The sequence below is a fragment of the Gymnoscopelus braueri genome (genome assembly GCF_963280865.1).
Source record: "Gymnoscopelus braueri genome assembly, chromosome: 18".
NCBI lineage: Eukaryota > Metazoa > Chordata > Actinopteri > Myctophiformes > Myctophidae > Gymnoscopelus > Gymnoscopelus braueri.
The window spans coordinates 15,876,140-15,898,485 of record NC_137618.1 but is presented as its reverse complement, the minus strand read 5'-3'; the positions used below and the strand labels follow the sequence as shown (position 1 = coordinate 15,898,485).

The 22,346-nt window shown below is 41.0% G+C and overlaps 1 protein-coding gene across 12 annotated transcripts in view; it reads right to left on the bottom strand.

Moving 5' to 3' along the window:
- Nucleotides 1–584: 584 nt before the first annotated feature.
- tns1b (tensin 1b) overlaps nt 585–22,346 on the bottom strand; it is a 320,096-nt gene continuing 298,334 nt past the window's right edge. For 7 of the 12 annotated variants that reach the window (XM_080456570.1, XM_080456566.1, XM_080456573.1 and 4 more), the window contains 9 exons: nt 19,396–19,524; nt 16,514–16,609; nt 13,894–13,971; nt 13,530–13,601; nt 12,198–12,230; nt 10,900–11,068; nt 10,371–10,439; nt 8,214–8,243; nt 585–5,258 (listed from right to left, as the gene is read on the bottom strand). In XM_080456570.1, coding sequence (XP_080312696.1) covers nt 5,120–5,258; nt 8,214–8,243; nt 10,371–10,439; nt 10,900–11,068; nt 12,198–12,230; nt 13,530–13,601; nt 13,894–13,971; nt 16,514–16,609; nt 19,396–19,524 — 815 coding nt within the window. In that variant the 3' untranslated portion in view covers nt 585–5,119. The remainder of the gene's footprint in view (nt 5,259–8,213; nt 8,244–10,370; nt 10,440–10,899; nt 11,069–12,197; nt 12,231–13,529; nt 13,602–13,893; nt 13,972–16,513; nt 16,610–19,395; nt 19,525–22,346) is intronic. The other 5 variants (XM_080456569.1, XM_080456572.1, XM_080456567.1 and 2 more) reach the window with 2 other exon arrangements.

The window sequence follows — 22,346 nt, the reverse complement described above, 5'->3', positions numbered from 1 at the left end:
GAATTCTACTTTGTGTAACACGTAGCTTCAGCTTAAAGATCCTCATTGCTCTGGTATTCCATCTGCTCCATTAATATTTTACAATTAGATTTTTACAGACATCCCAGTAAAAACATTGTATGAAAGAATATACAGTATACTCGTGTTTTATTAATCTGCGTACCATCAGGACTCCACATTTCCATAGACGACTTTATACTACTGTACACGTCCAAGTGTTCTATTCTATTCCAAAAGCACTTAATGTACAGTAAGGTTTGATGTCTGAAATCTGTGTGCAACACCATCCACTTCTTTGGTATCTCCACTTGTAATGCTTTTTCTTTTATAAGACTGAATATTACCTCTATATTAGATGATTTGTCTGTTGGGGTCTCTTTCTTTAGTTTAAGAACAAGTTCAGATCTTGTAGTTTGCACCACACCTTTTAGCTGATAATAGCAGATCTACAAGGTCCCAACGGGGCGCTATGCCACGCGTTGTGAACTTGCATACCGGTCATTTTCACCGAATATTTGCCCTGGCATAGGATCCCCATGGTTCATGAAAGCCTTTAGAAATAAAATTTACACAGCGCAGTTACATTGTGATTTGTATTGCTTTTTAATGTGTTTTTTTCCTCAGAAATAATAAAAACCATACAATATACCAAACAAAAAAATACAAGGTTCTATACAAGCATAGTAGCTCATTCACACACACATTCTATATGTCCAGACTGATCTGAACACATCATGCCACTGGAGTTTCCTTCTTGGCAACGTAATGCCTAATTTACGCTCCGTCACACGACAGTGTCGCGTGGCGAAAATGGCAGACCTACAAGCTCACACATGCTGTGAGCTTGTAGGTCTTCTGTTTTCGACACGCGACACCGCCGTGCGACGAAGTATGAATCGAGGCTTGAGGCTAACATTCGATTTGTTGTGGAGAATTCCCCCCCCAAAACAAGCATTTCTTATGCAAAAATGTACTCTTTTGTCCTCGTAGACAGATAAGATACAGAAAATTACAGGCGTCATTTCTCTTTTTTCTCTATTGTATCATGGGAGAATCCCTGCAGTTTAGCAGGAAAACGTGAAGACTAGTCAACAGCGGTATAAGGGAACACAACTTGACTTGAGCATGCAGGCTCTCTCGCAGTTAAATTATGGAACATTCTAGTCTGATACAAAAGCGCCCCATAAGCGCTATATTTTATTTATTTTTTATTTTAATCTAGACTGACCTCTGAGTCAAGGTACAGTATAGGCTGTAATTGCAGGCCTCTTCTGAACAGGTATTATCATGCTGTCAACTAATAGGACCTTGTGTAACAGGCAATAAAAAAAGGAGTCATGTCCCTAATACTATTCAGTCCTTATGCAAGGCTGAATACAAGCAAAACTCATTTTTAGTAAATGAGCATTATGTAAAAAATGAAACCTTACATTTTTTTAGTACTTTTTTCAATTAGCAAATCCTTTTTAACTCAAACAATAATTTGAGTTGCTATTACAGTTAAAACACTGTATTATAATTATGTGGGTTACTTGTAATATTTCTCTACACCACATGAGGGCAGCAGCTACACACTAAGTTCATAGACACAGGGCGTTTGTCCCCTGCAAGGGGCCTTATAGGGATGCGTTTGATGGTGCTGTGTGCCATTTTGTCATTTATTTTCTTCTTTTCACAATAGTATTTCTGCTTCCATGCATGCAAATGACTCTGTTGACATTTAGTCGGTCAAAGTCTGTGTGTTCTTACAATTTGACAAATGGAAATGCATTGTTCGTTTACATTATTCCTACAACATTTAAGTGCTAAACTTGGACAATGAATTTTTTAGGCAGGTTTAATTAAGTTAGGCAAAAACAATCTGTTGGCAACACTTCAGGATAACTCCATTTTGACCCCTTTGTCACGAAAAACTTTTACACTTAAGTATTTTGTCCACTCAACACTGTAAAATCATCAGTGTTAAAACACTGAGGATTTTACTGTGTATCAAAAACAAAGCCTACCCCAATAATTTTCGATGCTAGGGAAAAAAAAGAATGTTAACATAGTAAAAGTAATGCTGTGGAAAAACAAAAAACAAACATCAAAAACGACAGTGATACACTTTAAAATGCACACACTTTACACCATATTTCAACGCAGTTCAAAATCTGGTGATTTCAAAGGTTTAGCCAAAATAAAGAGCATTTTTTCCTTGCTTTCAGTAATCTAGATGTATACGATATAATACATGTATACAGGTTAACATAGAGCAACAGAGCAAAAAAACAAAAACAAATAATAAATATTTTAGTCACTGTTTGGAAGTTTTTTTTTTTTTTTCAATATATATTTATATAGGTATATTTATATGTACTGTATAGCTTACTTTCGGGTAGGATGTGGTTGTTAACAGTTTCGGCCGGCTGATGTGATGCGTAACATTATTGATAGTAGCTTCTCTCTGTGGTAATAGCGCCCTCAGTAGGTTCGGCGGAGATTTTCAACAGCAATATATATATATAAAAAATCAAATAAAAAAAAGATGGAGAGCGTGACAGTAGTGCAACCATTGGCTGTGAAGATTCTCATCTTAAAACCCTTTTTAGCCCTTCGAGGATGAGTGGAATAGTGTGTGTACACAAGTGCAAGCTGTGGCCTATAGTAAGGCTGGCATATTAGGATGCTAATGGCTGATAATTTATAATCCGTCGTATGACGGTGTCGCTTGCATACAATAACTGATCTTAAAGTCAACAACGCGCCACGCTGTTAGCTTGAAGATCAGTTCTGTGCGTGCGACAAAGTATATTGTAAAAAACATTCAAAAAAAGAAAGGAGGCTGTTTGGGTGCACTGAATCAGTCAATCATGACCAACTAACTGGTGTCTCCCTCAGTGGTGGAAAGTACCTTAGTACATGTACTGTACTTAAGTACTGTGCTGAAGTACAATTTTGAGGTACTTTTGTTTCATGTACATTTTTCTATACTTTATACTTCAACTGTAGTATACAGCCCCATTTTAATATTTTGTCTATTTTGAAAACCTTGAAAAACGTTGTGTTCTTTTAAGTATATTTTGATGCCAATAGTCTTGTACTTTTACTCAAGTGACATTTTTAAAACAGCACTTTTACTTGTAGTAAGCACAAGTATTTGTACACTGTTGTATTGTTACCTGTGATGAAACAATAAAATTTATTCAGATTCTGCAAACATTTTCTTAACCCATTAATACCTGGAACGCATCTGTGTCACTTTTAGATTTCTTTAGGCTATTCAAAAATAGCAGATGTACAAGCTCATAGCGCGGCACCGAGTGCCGCGCTACGAGCTTGTAGATCTGCAATTTTTTTTAAATCGTGAAAATTATTATTTTAATTTTTTTCCCGAAAAACTGTTAGGATTTAGAAAATGTTTAGAAGCGGCCTCAGGTCTTAACTGGTTAAGTAAAATAAATCCGAGCACTTCTTCCACCACTGGTCTCTCTTTCTATCACAGAACTGGTGAGGAAACAAAACTCTCCCCACCTCGACTTGTTGGATGACACCACAGCTGCATGGTGGTTGAACAAGACAATTTACTGCCTTTTTTTTTTTTTTACTACATACGACAGAACACTGGAACTGTTTGAAATTGGCAGAACAATCATTCAACGTTTTGGGCATTTGCATATATGAGAGAGCTGGGATGTTTTCTTTTTTTTTCTTTTTCTTTTTTTTCTCTTTCTCTCTTTCCTTAGAAAGCTCTTCATTAAAAAAAAAAAAAAAAAAAGTCAGGCACCAAAATTCTTTGAGTACAGACCTACTCGGAAAGCAATCTAGGATATTTACACTGACTCACCTTGCCGTGTGCAAAAAAAAAAAGTCCTCTTAACATTGTATGCAAGAAGGCAAAGATGCACCAAGGATGAAATCAACCTACAGTATCATTACATAGAGACAGAAACAGTTCAGTAAAATTTGATTAAGCAGCCATATTTCTTTTACAAAAGAACATTTTCAACCCTCTGACAGTGGCAAACTATATACGCCCTGACCACTTTTTTTTTTTTTTTCATTTTTTTCTTTGGTTGACCAGTCGAGAAAAAAAAGCCTGAAACAGTAAAGATTTACAATCCACCCTCGCATCGCACAACTTGACTTCTTCCTTTAAAAAAATAAAATCAGAATGAACAAACAACAAAATGATGCAATGGCAAAACGAAAATTTTGCTCATGCCGACATTTGCCTCGTCCTGTTCATGCGTTACCCTGCCAGGGAGATCAAACCGGCCTCCCGCCCACGTCGTCGCTCGTCACACACAGCCACGCCCCCCCCCGCTCTGCACTTCCTCTGGTCCATCCAAGAGTCCGTCCGAGAAGAAAAGCACATGCACAGAAACACGCGCGCATACACACACACACACACACACACACACACACACACACACACACACACACACACACACACACACACACACACACACACACACACACACACACACACACACACACACACACACACACACACACACACACACACACACACACACACACTTCTATCTATTCCAGTGGTTCTCAAACGTTTTCATGTCAAGGACCCCCAAACATGTATTTGGCCGTGGACCCCCAACTTGAAAATATTTTGTGCCAGGCACCGCCCCCCCCCATTGTAGACCGGCTATTTTCAAGAAATCTTGAAATTACCCGGTCTACAAGCTCACAACGTGTCACAATGGGATGCATTGCGAGCTTGTAGATCAGCTATTTTCAAATAGCCTATGTACTGTATATATTTGGGTTACTAAACATTTTTGCTGGGGACCCCCTGGAACCCCCACAAGGACCCCGGGGGGGTCCCTGGACCCCACATTTGAGAACCACTGATCTATTCACCTCTCTTTCACGTTACTCGCACACTTCCCTCTATCTCTCCTGTGCTCACAAAGAACATTCACACGCTCGCTTCAGAGAAAGGTCCACAAAGACAGATAAGGTGACGCATAAAATAAAAATGCTGAATTGTCCTGAAATAAGAAACAAGTGTCTGTGTGGTTAAAAAGAAAAAGGAAAAAGAAAAGAAACAACCAAAGCTGAAAAAAAAAGAAGAAAAAAAAAAAGCGCGCCAGGGTTCTTGCTTGTTTTGGTCAGCCTCTCATCGCTTCTGCGCGCTGATCATCTTGGAGACGAAGTTAACGATGGCGCTGGCGGGCTGTTCGGGGTCCATCTCGGCGAACAGGTGGCTGACGTTGTCGGTTGTGCTTCCTTGCTTCCGTGCCACGAACCCAAAGAACCTGGAAGCACAGAATCATACGAGATGACCCCTTGTCTACCTTTACACAAAAATACTTTGTAAAGGCTTTTAATCACTTAAGCCCTGTTTATTTTTTGTCATACGACAAATGGTTAAAATAGCTGATTCACAAGTGGTGGCTCGCGTGGCCAGACTGTTGCCTCCCACAATTTTCAAATGTTTGCGGTCATACGGTCTGGGACTCGCAAGCGAATGTGAAGCCTCCTCCCCACTTCCGTTTCGTCTTTACAGTCGCGCAAATTCATCCTAATATAAATCAAAATCATCTAAGCATATATAGCTTGATGCTAAGCAGAAATGGAAATTAAAAAACAAAATGTAAAGATATTTTTTAATATATTTTCATGAACGAAAGTGCCAGCTTCCTCTCTCGAATTTCGGGAGGTGTAGTTCCAGACTCTATATAGCATTCAGAGATTGTGGAATAGTTGTCTGGCTACGCGAGACTAGGTTAAAAGTTACAATGCCGTGAGTCACAGAGTAATCTATATAATAATGGGAATAATCGCTAATAAAATAATCGATAGCTGCAGCTCAAGCCACTATACAGAGTACAGGCATCAAGCCCACTTTAAAACAGTGTATATGTTACAGTATGATTGGAGAACCAGTACGATTGAAGAATGCGCGCTCGTTTTTACCACCCACCCAGCACTAGAGGGAGCCACAAGCCAGGCTTGTGCACAAACATATATGGCCACACACACACACACACACACACAAACACACACGCGCACACACACGCGCACGCGCTCATGCTTTTTTTGGTTTATTGAAAGCAGGACTGTTTAGATACTTTTATTGTGTTCTGGCTTTTGTTTTACTTTCTCCCTGACACACACACACACACACACACACACACACACACACACACACACACACACACACACACACACACACACACACACACACACACACACACACACACACACACACACACACACACACACACACACAGTGATCCATGAAAAGAACTATTCTGTCCCTATCGGTTTACAAATCAAACGGCGCTGAGTCGACTAGTGGAGCGTCGGCCGGTCACCGCGGGCACTCGCGCCTGGAGGCGCGAGGGCGCGCTTCCTCGGCCTCAAGCTCCACTAAGTCGGCGCGCCGTGCGTGTGAACGCGTGTTCAGCGTTCCCCTCATAGATATTATGGTTCCCCTAGCGTAGCTTCCTGGTTGCTATGTGGGGGGGAACAACAAAAGACAGGTCTCCGTCGGCGCATCAAACCCCCGCCTCTCCGCGCTCTCCTTCTCCTCCTCCTCGGAGGAGGAGAAGGAGAGAAGGAGAGGACGGGACGGTTTAAAACGCGAGGAGGAGGAGGAGGAGGAGGAGGAGGCTCCTCTTCCTCGCGAGCCTCGCGTAATAACCCCCCGCCTCGCAGCGCCGTCCTCCTCCTCCTCCTCGCGAGCCTCGCTAATAAACCCTGTCTCGAAAAGCCCCGCCTCGCCCCGAAGGAGCCCCGTGCCTAAAAACGAGCGCTCTGTCTTCAATCGTACTGGTTCTCCAAACGTACTGTGACATATACATTGGTGGATCCATGAATTACGCATGCATCTACTGTAGCATAGCACACAGAAACATATATCAATCATTAATATCTGATAAGACCTCAGCCTCTTTGACACAATCTGTTTTGGATAATGGTCCCTCAGTGGAAAGGCGTGTAATGGATTATTATGTGGCACATCCGCAAATATTATAATACAAAGGAAATGGCTACATTATAATTATAAAACAAAATCTATACTGTACGTCCTCGGCTCCAAGGAGACAAAATCTGGAAATAAAATCATTCTCATAAACTAGTGCATTTATAGACTCCAATGAAGTTTTTCTTTTGAGGGGGGGAGACACGCTCAAACTTTATCCAGACCGCAGTGAAATCGCGATCAGATTTGGACCCCAGTTGTAAATCCACAAGGTCGGAGGCAGCTGTGATCAAAAGCCCCGAACAGGACCTCTGCAAATCTCAACCGTCCTCTGCCAACAGCCCAGCTCATTGGCAGCGGGAAGGATGCTTTTATCTTGTGCCCAGCCATCTATCCATCTATTATGCTGCCTAGCCTCAGTGTTCAGTAGGGCTGGGTGATATGACTTAAAATCCTTATCAAGATTATTTCAAACTTCAATTACAATGGCCAATGTTTTGCCCATTGTAATGATCGCTCACATGATACACTACTCTTGAGTACTGTATCATTTCAATTTGGATTAGGGATCGAGGACAGGTAATAGCTCATGACAGATTACATGAACCGCACAACAGCAATGAACCCACTCCGTGATAATCATTCTAATTTCAAATTCCTCGAGTTCTCTACAGCAGTGGGTTACAAAACCTGTATATCCAATCATTTTGGGCATAAACAAGAAGTTGCAGGATAAATTTAGGTCTGATAATGATGTACCGTGCATGTTCACATCATGTGTCCTTTACATTACTTGAAACAATTAGTCAAATATACATTTTTGGACAAAATAGCAAATTTTACATCGAAGTGCCCACTCTTAGTCATCTGTGTCATTTTAGATTTCTTTGGCTATAAAAAAAAGAAGACATACAAGCTCAAGCGCGGCACCGAGTGCCGCACTCTTGTAGATCTGCTATTTTTGAAAAATCGTAAAAATGTGTGCAAATCTTTGAATATATATATTTTTAAAGCGAACATTTTTAACTCAAATCTTTGCTTCTAGTGGTCCCTGGAACAACATATTTTGAGATGGGGGTCCGCTGCCAAATACATTTGGAGGTCCTTGACATGAAAAAACATAGATTTTTTTCAAAAAAGGATTTAGAAGACATTTGTAGAATCGGCCTTGGGTCTTAAAGGGTTAATTATACCAAATTGTTAATTGTTAATTTTACCAAGATAAGGACCATAGAAGTATAATAGTCATAATATAATATGAATAAGATTGTGATGCACTTACTTGGCTGTGCCTCCCTCTGGCTTGTTCCACCTGTACAGACGGGGTGAAGATTTCATGTTAGCTTACGCAATTTTAAACATGAGCAGTGGTGGGAAAAGTACTCAAATTCTTCTATAAGCTCATAATGCGTCGCATCACGACGCATTGTGAGCTTGTAGATCTGCTATTTTCAAATGGACGAAATGTATGCAGGGCTTAAAGGGATATTTCACTTTCAAAAAAACTTTTGGTGATTGTATCGTCTACTCAGGCTTTTGTGAGCCCAGCAGACAGTTTTTAAGTTGCTTGATTCAATATTTAGATATTAGATATTCATTTTATCAGACACGCCCCCTTCCTATACAAACCCATTGTAACTTCAAACTCCATTTTTAACATGTTAGATTCATCAAAAACACCCGTCCTTGGTTCACCCGTCTCCTACCGCCCCCCCTAATACGCGAGGGGGCCGTGTTTTTCGATTACTTTTTTCATTTATTTGTAATATTTTGTTTTGAAAATGAAAAAAAAAAATACCATAAAAATAATAATAATAATAATAAATGAAAAAAAATCTCGGAAAAACACGGCCCCCTCACGCATTAGGAGGGCAGGGTGAGTCACTAGAACCAAGGACGGGTATTTTTGATGAATCTAACCTGGTTAAAATGGAGTTTGAAGTTATAATGGGTTTGTATAGGAAGGGGGCGTGTCTGATAAAATGAAAATCAAATATCCAAATACTGAATCGAGCAACTTAAAAACTGTCTGGGGGGCTCACAAAGGCTTGAGTAGATGATAAAATCACCAAAAGTTTTTCTGAAAGTGAAATTACCCTTTAAGTGGTTACTGTGTGTTTTGTATAACAATCTAAATCTACTACATGTAAGTAACTAGCAACTAATGTTTTCAAATAATTGTAGTGGAGTAAAATTACAATATTTGCCTCTGATATGTAGTGGGGTAGAAGTAAAAGTAGTGACAACTGGATATACTCCAGTATTGTACAAAATACCTCAAAATTCAGTGCCACTGGACGTCTAAAACGTCCGTTGTAATAAGCCCCGTGCCACAGGACGTCTAAAACGTAAAAAAAAATGTTCAGAACCCAAGATATGATGATTTGAAAATGTTCTGCTCCATTCACTTCTTGTTTAACTTCTTACTGAAAAAGGCTGTATCTCGGCTCCTAAGCACTTTTTTTTACAATGAATTTTGGCTGTGGCACTGAATGTTTTTTTTTTTACAATGAATTTTGGCCAGTGGCACTGAATGAGTTAAGTACAGTACTTGAGTAAATGTACTTAGTTACTTTAAACCACTGAACATGAGGAAACAGGAACATCTATGCACCTAAAACTCACATAATATCTGCAGCAGTGAAAGGAGACAACTGGAGCAACACGGGGAACAAAGGAGCCATTCAGTGCCATACTTTCTTTGGAACACCGATTCAAAAAGCTCAGATAATATCCCATCCAGATATAACATGTACTGTACTATATAAATATTGTACAGTACTGTATATGCTCGTCTCTGTCGGGTGGGAAACCTCATTATTGTCCAAAACTGTTACTTTTCGGGATTCAAATTAAAAAGTAGCTAAAGTAGCAGAGTGGATCTGCTACTTTCGATGCTTTTTGTGTGACCTGGTATGATCAAGTAGGGCGTTAATTTACAGGAAAAAACAAAACAAAAAAACGTTGGGCAAGAAACCTTAAAGCTCCATATTTCATCTTTTTATATATTTTTCATCCGTACGGGTCCATTTGGTTCCATTTGTACATACATTAGGAGGTATGTGGCCTAATGCAGTTAACTGGGGGTCCTTGTAATGAAAAAAAGTTTTAAAATAAGTGGTCTAATGCACTGGTTCTCAAACTTTGTTGGTCGTGACCCAAAAGAGAAATGTTATGTTTTCCCGGGACCCAGACTAGTGGAAAATAGCAGATCTACAAGCTCACAACGCGTCACATCGCGAGCTTGTAGATCTGCTATTTTCACTACTTCTAAAGTTTATTGATGTATTTTTTTAATAGAATTTAGATTTTATTTTATGAATAATTGTGAAAAAAAGGAACAAAGAAATTGAAAAAAAAAATGATATTGGGTCCTGACTCCTGACCCACTGTTTGGGAATCACTGGTATAATGTACTGTATGTAGTGGGGGTACTCACTTTCTGTCCTGAGGGTCGATATCACAGAAAGTGACAGTGTTGCTCGGGTAGTGCCGTCGGAAGAAAAGCCTGTGGAACAAATGGAGCCACAATGCTGATGAATATCCCCTGAAAGCCACTTTATGTTTGGCTGAGCCGAATGCAAAGCTGCGTACAAAGTGTCCCGTTACAGTGGTTTGCAGACCGCATGTTCCTCAACCAACCATTAGATCATGTCTCCATTTGTCAGTTTGTGTTTTGAATTTCATACGTGCAAATAATTACAAAAATAAACAAACAATGTTTTTTTTTAAACATTAAAGCACTGGTTCTCAATATCGTTCATGTCAAATTGACATTATATTTGGCTGCGGACCAAGCGCGGTCTGACAAAAACACTGAATACATAATACTGCTTATAGGCCTACACACACTGGGTTAGGATATACTTCCTGTTTACAGAGTCTTTAAAATGTGATAGGGGAAAAAAAACGCTAGGAAAATAATCGCTGGTTGCAGCCCTATAGCGTGCAGGTTCTCCTGAACTCACTTCCTCTGGTTGTCGGTCAGCGTGATGCCTTGCGCAGACACCTTGAAGTGCACGATGGTGGCAGTAGGGGCCGTGGTGGCGGCCAGCGTCTCACTGATGGCCTTGCCTACGGCCTGGGGCCCCGTCAGGGACTCCATCTCTACGGAGTTGATGTACAGCACGTTGCATGCTGGGAGGACAGAGGAAAGAAAAACAACGACACACAAAGTCACCGGCTGTTTTCTGTTGCAGCGAGAGACTGAACTGAACCAGTGGTGGAAAGTCACTAAGTGCATTTACTTTACTTTAGTACTGTACTTCAGAACAATTTCGAGGTACATTTACTTTACTTATGTATGTAAAAAAAAATATACACAACTACATCTCGGAGGCAAATATTGTACTTATTTTTTTACTCCATTACAATTATTTGAAAACTTTAGCTAATTAGGTGGCAGATTTAGATTATTGATGCAAAACATGCATTAACCACCTAAGCTCGTAATACTGAGGCTATTCGAAAATAGCAAGTCTACAAGCTCACAACGTGTTGCATGGTGACACTTTGTGAGCTTGTATAGATCTGCTATTTTTGAAAGAGTTAGACAAAATTGGAAAAGAATTTAGAACTTTTCACTTTGGTTCTGTAAATATATTTTGACGGCATTACTCACATGAATTTTTTATACAAGCCTTTTACTTGTAACATAGTATTTTTTACAGCGTGGCATTGCTACTTTGACTTAAGTAAAAAATACTTATTCCACCACTGGCAGAGACTGAACTGAACAAACAGGACAAGGGGGACACAGGTTTCTTGAAGACGTCATAATGGGAATAAACAATAGCCTATGCATACAGTCACGGCTGCACAAACTGTTTGTTAATGGCATTAATGAAGTCAAGTAACATGTTTTTTAATCGACCTGTTCATGCACAAATATATATATAGCCTATATAATATTTATTTAAATGCTGTATTCTTGTCATTACACTGCATGCTCTCTCAGACAAGGCTGGTCAGATAGAACACAATCATGAAAGACATCCATCAACCAGCGTCATTCCACATCAAACAGTTTGCCCTATTTGGACATAAAGCTAGACGGCAATGTTAACAGACTGTAAGAAAGACACAAATCTACACAAATTCTGCAGCACACAAACATGCCCTCACGCACACACTCGCGGACACACACGCACGCACGCACGCACGCACACTCAAACACACATTTTTGATGCATACAATAGACCTAGCATTCAAGGAAACGAGTAGCATTCCAGAAGAAGCAATCCAAATGAATGTACACAGGGTTTACCATGGGAATCAGCAGGGGCCTTTTGCACTGTGACTGGAGTAACAAGGAAGTGGTGTTATTTGGGGGGAGTATGCGTCAGGAAACATGAAAACTGGTGTTTTCCTTCACATTAAAGTCATACTGTGTAACGTTTTTCAAATAAACTAAAGTTATTTTTTAACACAATAACCATTCCACATAAATGTGTTTTTCTCTCAACACTATTAAACACAATTCTTATTCACGAGGCACCGAAAATGTACCGGAAATGCATTTATTTATGTATTTTAGCGTTAACACATTGATTGCCAAGATCGCATCGATGCGTTCTTTCAAATCCATCGCTTGAATGCCAGCAATTCAAAAGAACGCATTGATGCGTTCTTTTGAATTTTCATTGTTTAATCTGTGATCGCACGGCTCTGTTTATTTCTCATCAGCACTTTCGTTTTCCACTTACGTCACACTCACCCGGAGCCGGATGTAAAAAAAAAAATCATTTCCGGGTCACATTGTTTTTCTCCGGTCATTTTCGGCCAGAATAGGGAAAAACACGGTTTTTCACACAGTATAAAAAACGGACAGCTCAACTTATATTTTCTTTGGTCCGGGTGACTAACAGTCATCGTCGTAGTGTATCACATCGTTTTCAGGCCGATCAGCGGATCAGGGATTGTCGAAAACATAACATCCGGTGAATGACAGGATATGACGTGGGCCTGTTTGGGAGGGGGCGAGCGAGGTGATCAATGTGTGGATTTGCTGCTCTCTACTGGTGGAACTGTCGTATGTGCTTAACACCACAATCAGAGCATTTATTTGAATGAAAAATTACAAAATAAAAAAAATAAAAAACACGCAAATTGCTGGCACAGGGGTGAGTACATTATGAATAAACTCTGGCATTCAATGTGTTAATAAAAACCGTTTCTGACAATGTGTTGTTGCAATCCAAAATATCCTTGGGCGCTAGGGCCCTGCAGCATTCCTTTTTTGAGTGTTCCTTCAGCATAAACGGTGCTACGGGAAGTGACGCCAAAACAGACGACTAAAGTGAACGTTACACGGTATGACTTTAAATTACTGTCTAGTTAAGGATCTATAATAAGTATCTTCTGTTTCATCTGGACAGTGGACACACATACAGTATGTTTCATGCTTTTCTTTTTACCCATATCCAGGTCATTGCTTTTTTTTGTATTGCCTTTTTCTTTACCCATAGCCATTTATATCAACTACCCCATTATGTGCAGGCATTTCAAGGCAATCATTTTTTTATCTAGAAACAAGTCTCATGAGAGCAGAATTGAAAGGGCTCCGTTTCACTGAATACATGCACTAATGGATACACACCTGCTCCTTGTTTGAGCCGTTCAGCCAGGGGGTTTGCTGGTGTGGCCACTTCAGACACCTCTTCATTGAGATCTATACAGCATACAGAGAGAGACAGAGAGAGAGAGAGTCCTGAGTGTTAATTTAACCTATCAAGACCTGAAACCGATTCTACAAAATGTCATCATAGCTATCACAAAACAGACGAAGTCTTTAAAAAGGTTTGACATTTACAAATGATTAAGCTGCAGTGCATATCAAATAATCTACTACTAAAAAAAACCCAGAAGGGTTTTCAAATGTCTTCATGTCACGGAGCCCCTTTTCAAAGGAATTAGCCCTAAGGACCCTGAAATGAAGACGTTTTGCATTAATTTGCACAGACCTGTGGTGGGGATGAGCAGTTTGCAGGGTAGAGCCAGTGGCGTGATGGCATGTTGGTAGACCAAGGCAGACAGACAGCCTGTCGGACACACACACACACACACACACACACACACACACACACACACACACACACACACACACACACACACACACACACACACACACACACACACACACACACACACACACACACACACACACACACACACACACACACACACACACACACAGCATACAGTTAATTCACCTCCAGTATTCATCATCATTGATTGATTGATTGATTGATTGAATACTTTATTAACATGATTATTAACAGTACAGGTAGTACAGTCAAAGGTTATGCTAAAAGGATAACACAAAAATCCATTGTGGTCCTTGCACTCAATTCATCAGTAATATGTATAATACAGACAATACAATACAACACAAAATGTACTACAAAACATATTAATGGCCTAACTCATTTTTTAAAGTTTTTCAGAGAAAGTAAAAAACTGATCCAAAACAAAACTATATGATATTTCTTAATCATTTCACCCAAAACATTTATAAAGAAATATGATTATTAAAATTAAAATAACACTGTCTGTCAGTTATGTAACATAAGATATTTAAATAGGTTTAAATAGGATTAAATCTGACGTAGGCCAAATGATTTAGGCAATTTTTTGGCCTATTTTGGCCTAAGTCACACTAGGGAGTTAGGCCATTATACTAAAAGGGGCGGGAACAGCATGATCCTTTTCAATTAGGAGATGGGCGATTTTACCAGAGGTGGCCTGTGTCATGAGGAACTGACTTAGGCAAAAATATCATTTTCCTCAAAAAATGACTTAGGCCATTAGTTTAGCAAGGTGACGATATTGGAATAAAGCTCAGAAGAATCATAAGGTATATTTACAGAGAAAGTAGGGGAGGGGGGTCAGGGGATTCTACTATCAAGATGTTCAAGGAGTTAAACTGTGTTCACTATTTTGACCAAAGGAATTCTTTTAGGTTAGTTTTGAGTTTGGGTAGGGAGTCGAGCTCCTGTCATTTTTCATTTTGGTGGCAGCATAGTTTACCCATTTCTAACAATGAACAATGGCAGAGGAAGTTATTGCAAAATAATACCAAACAAGCTGCGACGGACGCATTCTGTTTGGTATCTAGACAGTATTCAACATGCATCTCGTTACTGTCCGGTAGAAACCTCTTATCTCCATATTCTAACTTGTTGTGCTTTCTTCGTAGATTAATGCTCTAAAGCATCAAAAGTCAGGTCTTAATGGGTTAACTAATCTTGCTGGGGACCCTCTGGAACCCCCTCAAGGACCCCTGGGGGTCCCCGGACCCAACTGTAAGAACCACTGGTTTAAGGGGAGTCATCCTGCCAGAAGTGTTTGGTGTTTTCTTTTTAGATTGGGTAGATAAAGTTGTCTAGCCGAGGCTTGAGGCTTAGTACAGTACATGCACGTGTGTGTGTATGTACAGCACACACAGGCACGCCAACGCACACAAAAACACACACTCTCAGTCAAATGCACACCCCTTGAAACGTGCTCGCACACAAACACATGCTCACGGTGCTGCGCACGCAAGCGCACAAACGTCACTCTGCCTCGAGATGAAATTAGTAGGGAGAACATGAGTTGGATGACTTCAACCCAAACGCTGTGCTGTAATTATAGAAGGATTAGTCTTTATGGAGGCTGGAAGAGCCAGACAGACAGACAGACAGACAACTACAAACTCACTTGCTACTAAACTTGCCTGCAGAGTGTGTGTGTGTGTGTGTGTGTGTGTGTGTGTGTGTGTGTGTGTGTGTGTGTGTGTGTGTGTGTGTGTGTGTGTGTGTGTGTGTGTGTGTGTGTGTGTGTGTGTGTGAATGCGTGCACACGGTAAAATGGTTAAGCACCAGTGTTGTGCACTGAACATAGCTGATGTACAAGCTCCCACTTCGTCACAGCGTGGCGAGCTGGTGAGCTTGTAGATCGGCTATTTTCTGCTTCAGGGTCAGGGTTAAAAATTAGCAAAACATTTAAAAAAAATGCATTCTTGAAATGGCCATCCTAAAATGTTTTGATTGCGAACGCGGAAGGAGCAAGTGGAGCTTACTATGCAACCGTGCTCGGGTTGTGTGTGTGAGGCGTCTCTGTGGCTCTGTGTGTGTGCGTGCACTGCCTGTGTGCAGCCGCCAGAGTGCGCCAGAGTGCACTACAGTGTCCGCCTGCCCCTACAGTGTGGCTGCAATCCGCCTGCCCCTCGGTGACTAATTACACTCCTCTGACAGAAATAGAGCAACTACAGTCAAAAATAACACATCGAAAAGCATCTACACGAGTTCATCTATTGGGATATCTAAGAATTCCATGTCATTTGTGCATATCAGGCCGGATGGCAAGTTGTGTCCTCACAAGTACAGTAATAGAAGCGTGTGCGCGCGCGTGTGTGTGTGTGTGTGCATGCCTGCGTGCGTGAGTGTGTGTATGTGTATGTGTATGTGTATGTGTATGTGTATGTGTATGTGTATGTGTATGTGTATGTGTATGTTTGTGTGTGTTGTGTGTTGTGTGTGTGTGTGTGTGTGTGTGTGTGTGTGTGAGTTTGTGTGTTTTGGCTCAGAGGCCATGACTCACCAAAGTAAGGTTCGTTGGGACAACCCTTCAGCTTCACCCCTTTAGGACTGCTCTCGATTAGGAAGTGCCTCACCAACTCGTTGGTGACATCACCCGCTGACACACCAGAAAGAGAGGGAGAGAGAGGTAGACAAAATGAAAGAGAGAAAGAGAGAGAACGAAAGAGAGCGATAGATAAGTCAGTGAGTACAGACAATAAACAACTGATTAGCATGCAGATATCACCTCATGTGTTCAGCATTAGGTGGACGAGGTAATTGTTTGTCTCTTTTCCGGCCAACAGTGAGAGCAGTCCAAAGACAAAGGCAGGCTTAAAGGGATGCAATGTCCAAAACAACAACCTTAAAAGTCCATGAAGCTGCACCGTTAAGCCAACATTTCTTCCCCCCCACCCCCAAAAAAAGTGAAATTGATAAACCAAGGATTAGCCCATACACAATGCGTCACTGTTAGGTCAAAACCTTGTATGTCCACAAACATTACTTTCCAGGAAATTAATCCAATGTAGTTATTATTTAGTCACAAGTTCTTGTTAATACTTTCCATTGGTTCGATATTGTTCAATATTGATAAAACACACTTAACCACTTTTCACTTAAGACTTAAAAAAAAGGGGGAAAAAAAGCTAAAATAGCAGATTTACAAGCTCACAAACATGTCGCAATGAGATGAGTTGCGAGCTTATAGAACGGCTATTTCCGCTACTCTTGCACGACAAACCAGGGCATTAATTTACCATAAAACATCAAAAGTTCTGCCCGACGGCAACGAATAGGTAATATTAATATGATGATAGTGATAGGAATGTTCCCATTTGGGAAGGAGATACAGTACAGTATGTGAGCAAAGTGATTAATGTCACACGCCGCACTTTCAATCTTCCGCAGGTATGTGGCCATTTTAGGTGTTTTGGCTGATGCTGTTTTTTTCCAGAGTGACTTGGCAGTAATTAGCCTACAACAGCACCCGACAGATGGTATTTCGGGCTAACCGAGTTACATCACGTCTCTGTCGGGCGAAAACCTCACATGTCCCAAAACTCTTACTTTTAAGGATTCCCAAAAAATTGCAAAAGTAGCAGATCTACAAGCTCAAAACGCTCAAAAAGCGTTTCGAGCTGCGTTTCGAGCTTGCGGGTCCGCTACTTTTGATGCTTTTGTGTGACGCTGTAGTACACACATGGGCAACTGGTGGCCCGGGGGCAACATGCGGCCCCCATCTTCACTTAATGCTGCCCGCAGGTTAATTATGTATATTATATATTATTGATTTCAGCTGTTACAATTCCAAACATGCAAACATGACCCGCTTTAATTACTTCAGTCTGTATTGGTAGCTTAATGACTAGTATTACAATTCTATTGTCTGTTTTATGTCCAATGTATTTGTATTTAAGTTCAAAAAGTTAACATAAGTACAGTATAACTAAATGCAAAAAAAAATACTTTTCAGGATTCCATTTAAAAAATCTGGATTCCAATTCAAAAATTGCTAAAATAGCCGATCTACAAGCTCTGCGACACGTTTTGAGCTTATAGATCTGCTATTTTAGCTATTTTTGAATTGGAATCCAGATTTATTCTTTCAAGATTGGAATCCAGATTTTTGCTACTTTTGTGTGACATAGAATGGGTGAAAAAAGTTTAAAAAACAGAGAGACGGTATTATGCAATGTGGCCCAGGAGTGAGTGTGGAAATATAGTGGGCCCTCTCCATCATCAAAGTTGCCCACCCCTGCTGTAGTACGTTAAACACAAAAAGTTAAAATACGGTGATAAGAGGTTTCTGCCCCGACAGCAACAATCAACTGCTACACCTTCTCCCGCGGTCGGGTCTGTCTTCCGGCTGCTAGCTTACAGTGGCATCTGCATTTCCCTTCGGAGGTATAAACAAAGGTCTAAAATACTCCTGCACCTCCTCCCTCCCCCCCAATAATGTTTTGTACAACACAATTGCTTGGGTCGGTAAATGCCAGGGAATGTTTTTTTACAAGACAGAATGTTATGCAACAGTCCATTAAAAGTACACACTAAAAAGAGTGAATCCAGATTTATTGCCTTCTTAGCTTGCCATGAACCTTCTGCACTCTTTAACCACATGAACTCTCGCTTTTCTATTCTGGGCATTGTCATGAACATTTGCGTGAACATTTTGACCCAAAAAAAACTAGGCAAACATTGGGCTAAAAAGATGATCTACAAGTTCACAACGTGTCGTGTTGCGACACGTTGTGGAGCTTATTAGACCGGGCCGTTTCCGGCGAAGAGAGGGAAAAGAGGAGAGGACCGAGTATAGACCCCTGGAGGACACCAGGTCAATGATGTATGCATATTGTTGCTGTTGGGGTGGAAACCTCATATGTCCAAAACTGTTACTTTTCAGGATTCTACTTCAAAAACGGCAAAAGTGGCAGATCCGCAAGCTCAAGAGCTTGCGGATCTGCTACTTTTGTGTGACGCTGCAGTATGATCACGTGGGGCGTTTATTTACGAAAAAACACAAAACGTTAAAATATGGACATATGAGGTTTCCTCCTGACAGCAACGATATAGGATTTAAAGGGATAGTTCACCCCCAAAATGCCTTTTTTTCTATCGATTAGTCACCCCATGGAGAATTCATGGATATTTTTTTGTTTTTGTCACATTCCTAAGCCAATCATTTGATGACCGGCAGCAGTTCCGGTAGGAGACACAAAGAGTCTCCTTTGTGTCTCCTACCGGAGCCGCTGCCTACCGGTAAGCTGGTCATCAAATGATTGCCTTAAAATATTCATGAATTCAAGTCTCCATGGGGTGACTAATCGATAGAAAAAAAGTTATTTTTGTTGGTGAACTATCCCTTTAAGTTGGTTAATACTGTTCTCTAAGTACTTCCCTTACCTTTCTTGGCTGGTTGTGCCGTGGGCGGTGGAGATGCCACCTTCATGGCCAGTCCGTAGGCGCCTCTGAAGGAATGGCTGTCCCGGATGACAAAGGCCCCGGGCTCCCTCTCTCGCAGCAGGCTGATGGCTGCCAACACACATTATGTTCAACGTCAGTGTTAAGATGTTTGCTTAAAATCAGTGGTTCCCAAAACTGGGGGTCGGGATCGCCCAGGGGGGTCCCCCCAAATGATTTTTTGGGGGGGGGGTCGTCCCCAGATGATTAGCTTAATGTGCAACATTGTTTTCTCACTCAACAGTGAACAAACAAACATACAGTGTAAGTGTATACAGGGTATCTGCACATTTCTAAAGTTACAATTTAAGGACTTTTAAGACCTTTTTAACACATCGGGTGCCAAACACGGTCTGGACCGTGTTTTCACAGAGTAGCGCATTGGTGCCGAACACGGTCCAGACCGTGAAATATGTCTTTTTGTTTTTTTCGTTTTTCTCCACACGGGCGGGGCTAGAGCAGCTCTGGGAGTACCCATTGTGATCTTGAGAAGGATAGGCCAGATAGATCACCGGAAACAAAAACATGGCTCCCATCCACTTCCTGTCTATTTCCTTCTTTAAAACACCTATATCTCCGAATCTGTTTCCGGTGGGGAAAACCGGTCATGCGCGATGCGCGATCCCCCCCCATTGTAACTCGCGAGTGAAATGTTATCGTTCCAGGCTGTAGCCAGGGTCATCGCGCAACATGAATGGATGTTTTTTTTTACATGGATTTGCTCCTCGTGGAGTCTAGAGCTTTAAACAGCAAAGCGCAGTCAATGGGGAGAATGCTGGCACCCAACGTACTGTAAGTTGTTATGAAAAAATGCTGGCACCCAATGTGTTAATACCAAATTGACCACATTGTAAACATATTACCTAAGAGAGGCCAACATTGTGAGAATAGCCGAATATTAATGCCTCAACTCCTACAATTCCAAGTGCTTGTTAGGGTGGGGGGGGGGTCCCCCCCAGTTTAAATATGATTATTTTGGGGGGTCGCGGGCTGAAAAGTTTGGCTTAAATCACCCCTGGCCGGCCAGATATCAAACCGTGGCCTTGCTGTCAGGCATTTGAGCCCATGTGGTACGCGCCCCCTAACCACTCGGCTATCGGCGGGTCAACCCGTCACTTTCATTTCTTACTGACAACCAAGCAGAAGTGAATTTTGGGATGACGTTTTTCAACTGAAGGGTTTTCTGGACCACAAGGTTTTTTCAATGTCACTGTGGGAACAAGAAGTAAAAACCTTGTGCACTATTGGCATCAGCTGACAATAGTGCTACCAATTAAAAGCAATGTTTCTCCAAACTATGGGTCGTCGTCTGGAACAATTTTTGGGGTCACAGAACAAATTGTATGGGTAACGAGTAAACATTGTTTAGATTGTTATTTCAAAAGATTTTCAAAAATAAAATGAACTAAATTTCAGAAACACAAATAAACACATTTCAAAGAGCTTGTAGATCAGCAATATTTGCCAATTCCTTGGCCCCCAAAAAAAGACTTTTTTTTTGCAAAAATAGCAAAAGTAGCAGATCCACAATTAAGCTCAAAACGCGTCGCTTTGCGCCACGTTTCGAGCTTGTGGATCTACTACTTTTTGATGCTTTTGCGTGACACCGTAGTATGATCAAGTAGGGTGTTAATTTACAAAAAAACACATACAAAGTTAAGACTATGGAGATAAGAGGATTCTGCCCGACAGCAAACGATGGGATCTTCCATCAACGTCCACATGTGACAGAGCATCGCAGGAAGACGGACGAGAAGAGCGGCGCATGCAGATGTTTCCCTAACGCTCCGCATATGTGTGGCTTTCCTTCTGGGAGTGCTTGTTCAAACGCTGTCAGTGCATGTGCATCGCGCACGTGTGCGTGTGTGTGTGTGACAAGAAGTACTCAGATATTTTACTTAAGTAAAAGTAGCAATACCACAATATAAAAAATACTCTGTTACAAGTAAAAGGCCTGGTCTTCAAAATGTGACTTGAGCAAAAGTACAAAAGTATTGTCATCAAAATATACTTAAAGTACCAAAAGTAAAAGTACTAAAATGTTTGAAAATAGCAGATCTACAAGCTCACAACACGTCGCGATGCGACACGTTGTGAGCTTGAAGATCTGCTATTTTCAAATAGCCTATGCATAAAATAGGGCTGAAGTAGTTAATGTATGTTTTATAATATGATAATTTATATCTGAAAATTAACTAGTAACTAAAGTTTTCAAATAATTGTAGTGGAGTAAAAGTACAATATTTTCCTCAGAGATGTAGTGAAGTAAAAGTATTGAAAATTGTACTTAGGTACAGTACTTGAGAATATGTACTTAGTTACTTTACACCACTGTTGTGGTGTGTGTGTGTGTGTGTGTGTGTGTGTGTGTGTGTGTGTGTGTGTGTGTGTGTGTGTGTGTGTGTGTGTGTGTGTGTGTGTGCGTGTGCGTGTGTGCGTGTGTGTGTGTGTGTGTGTGCGAGCGTGTGAGTCACATGCATGCCATTGAGTATGAGTGTGCGGTACGCGTGTGTCTCAGTGCTTGCATGCACATGTGTCTGTCATTTTGTGTGAGTGTGTACTTGTATCACTACACTTTGTGAGGACCAAATGTCCCCAGCAGAATTGGAGGAAACAGCGACATTGTGAGAAACCATTTTTCTGGAGAAGAGGTTGTTTTATGGTCAAACAAAAGATTTGGGGAGCTATAGGCTTACAATTAGGACAAGGTTCAGGTTGGGGTTAGAGTTAAGACTTGACAACGTCTTTCAGCCCAAGGACCCCTTAGCTGAGCGAGAGATGAAGCAGGGATCCACTCCCACCCACTCCATATTGTATAACATTGTGTTGCAGATTAAACCTTTTCATACTGTAGGTTTCATTGATGGCTTCATAGACTTGTGTGATACACGTTA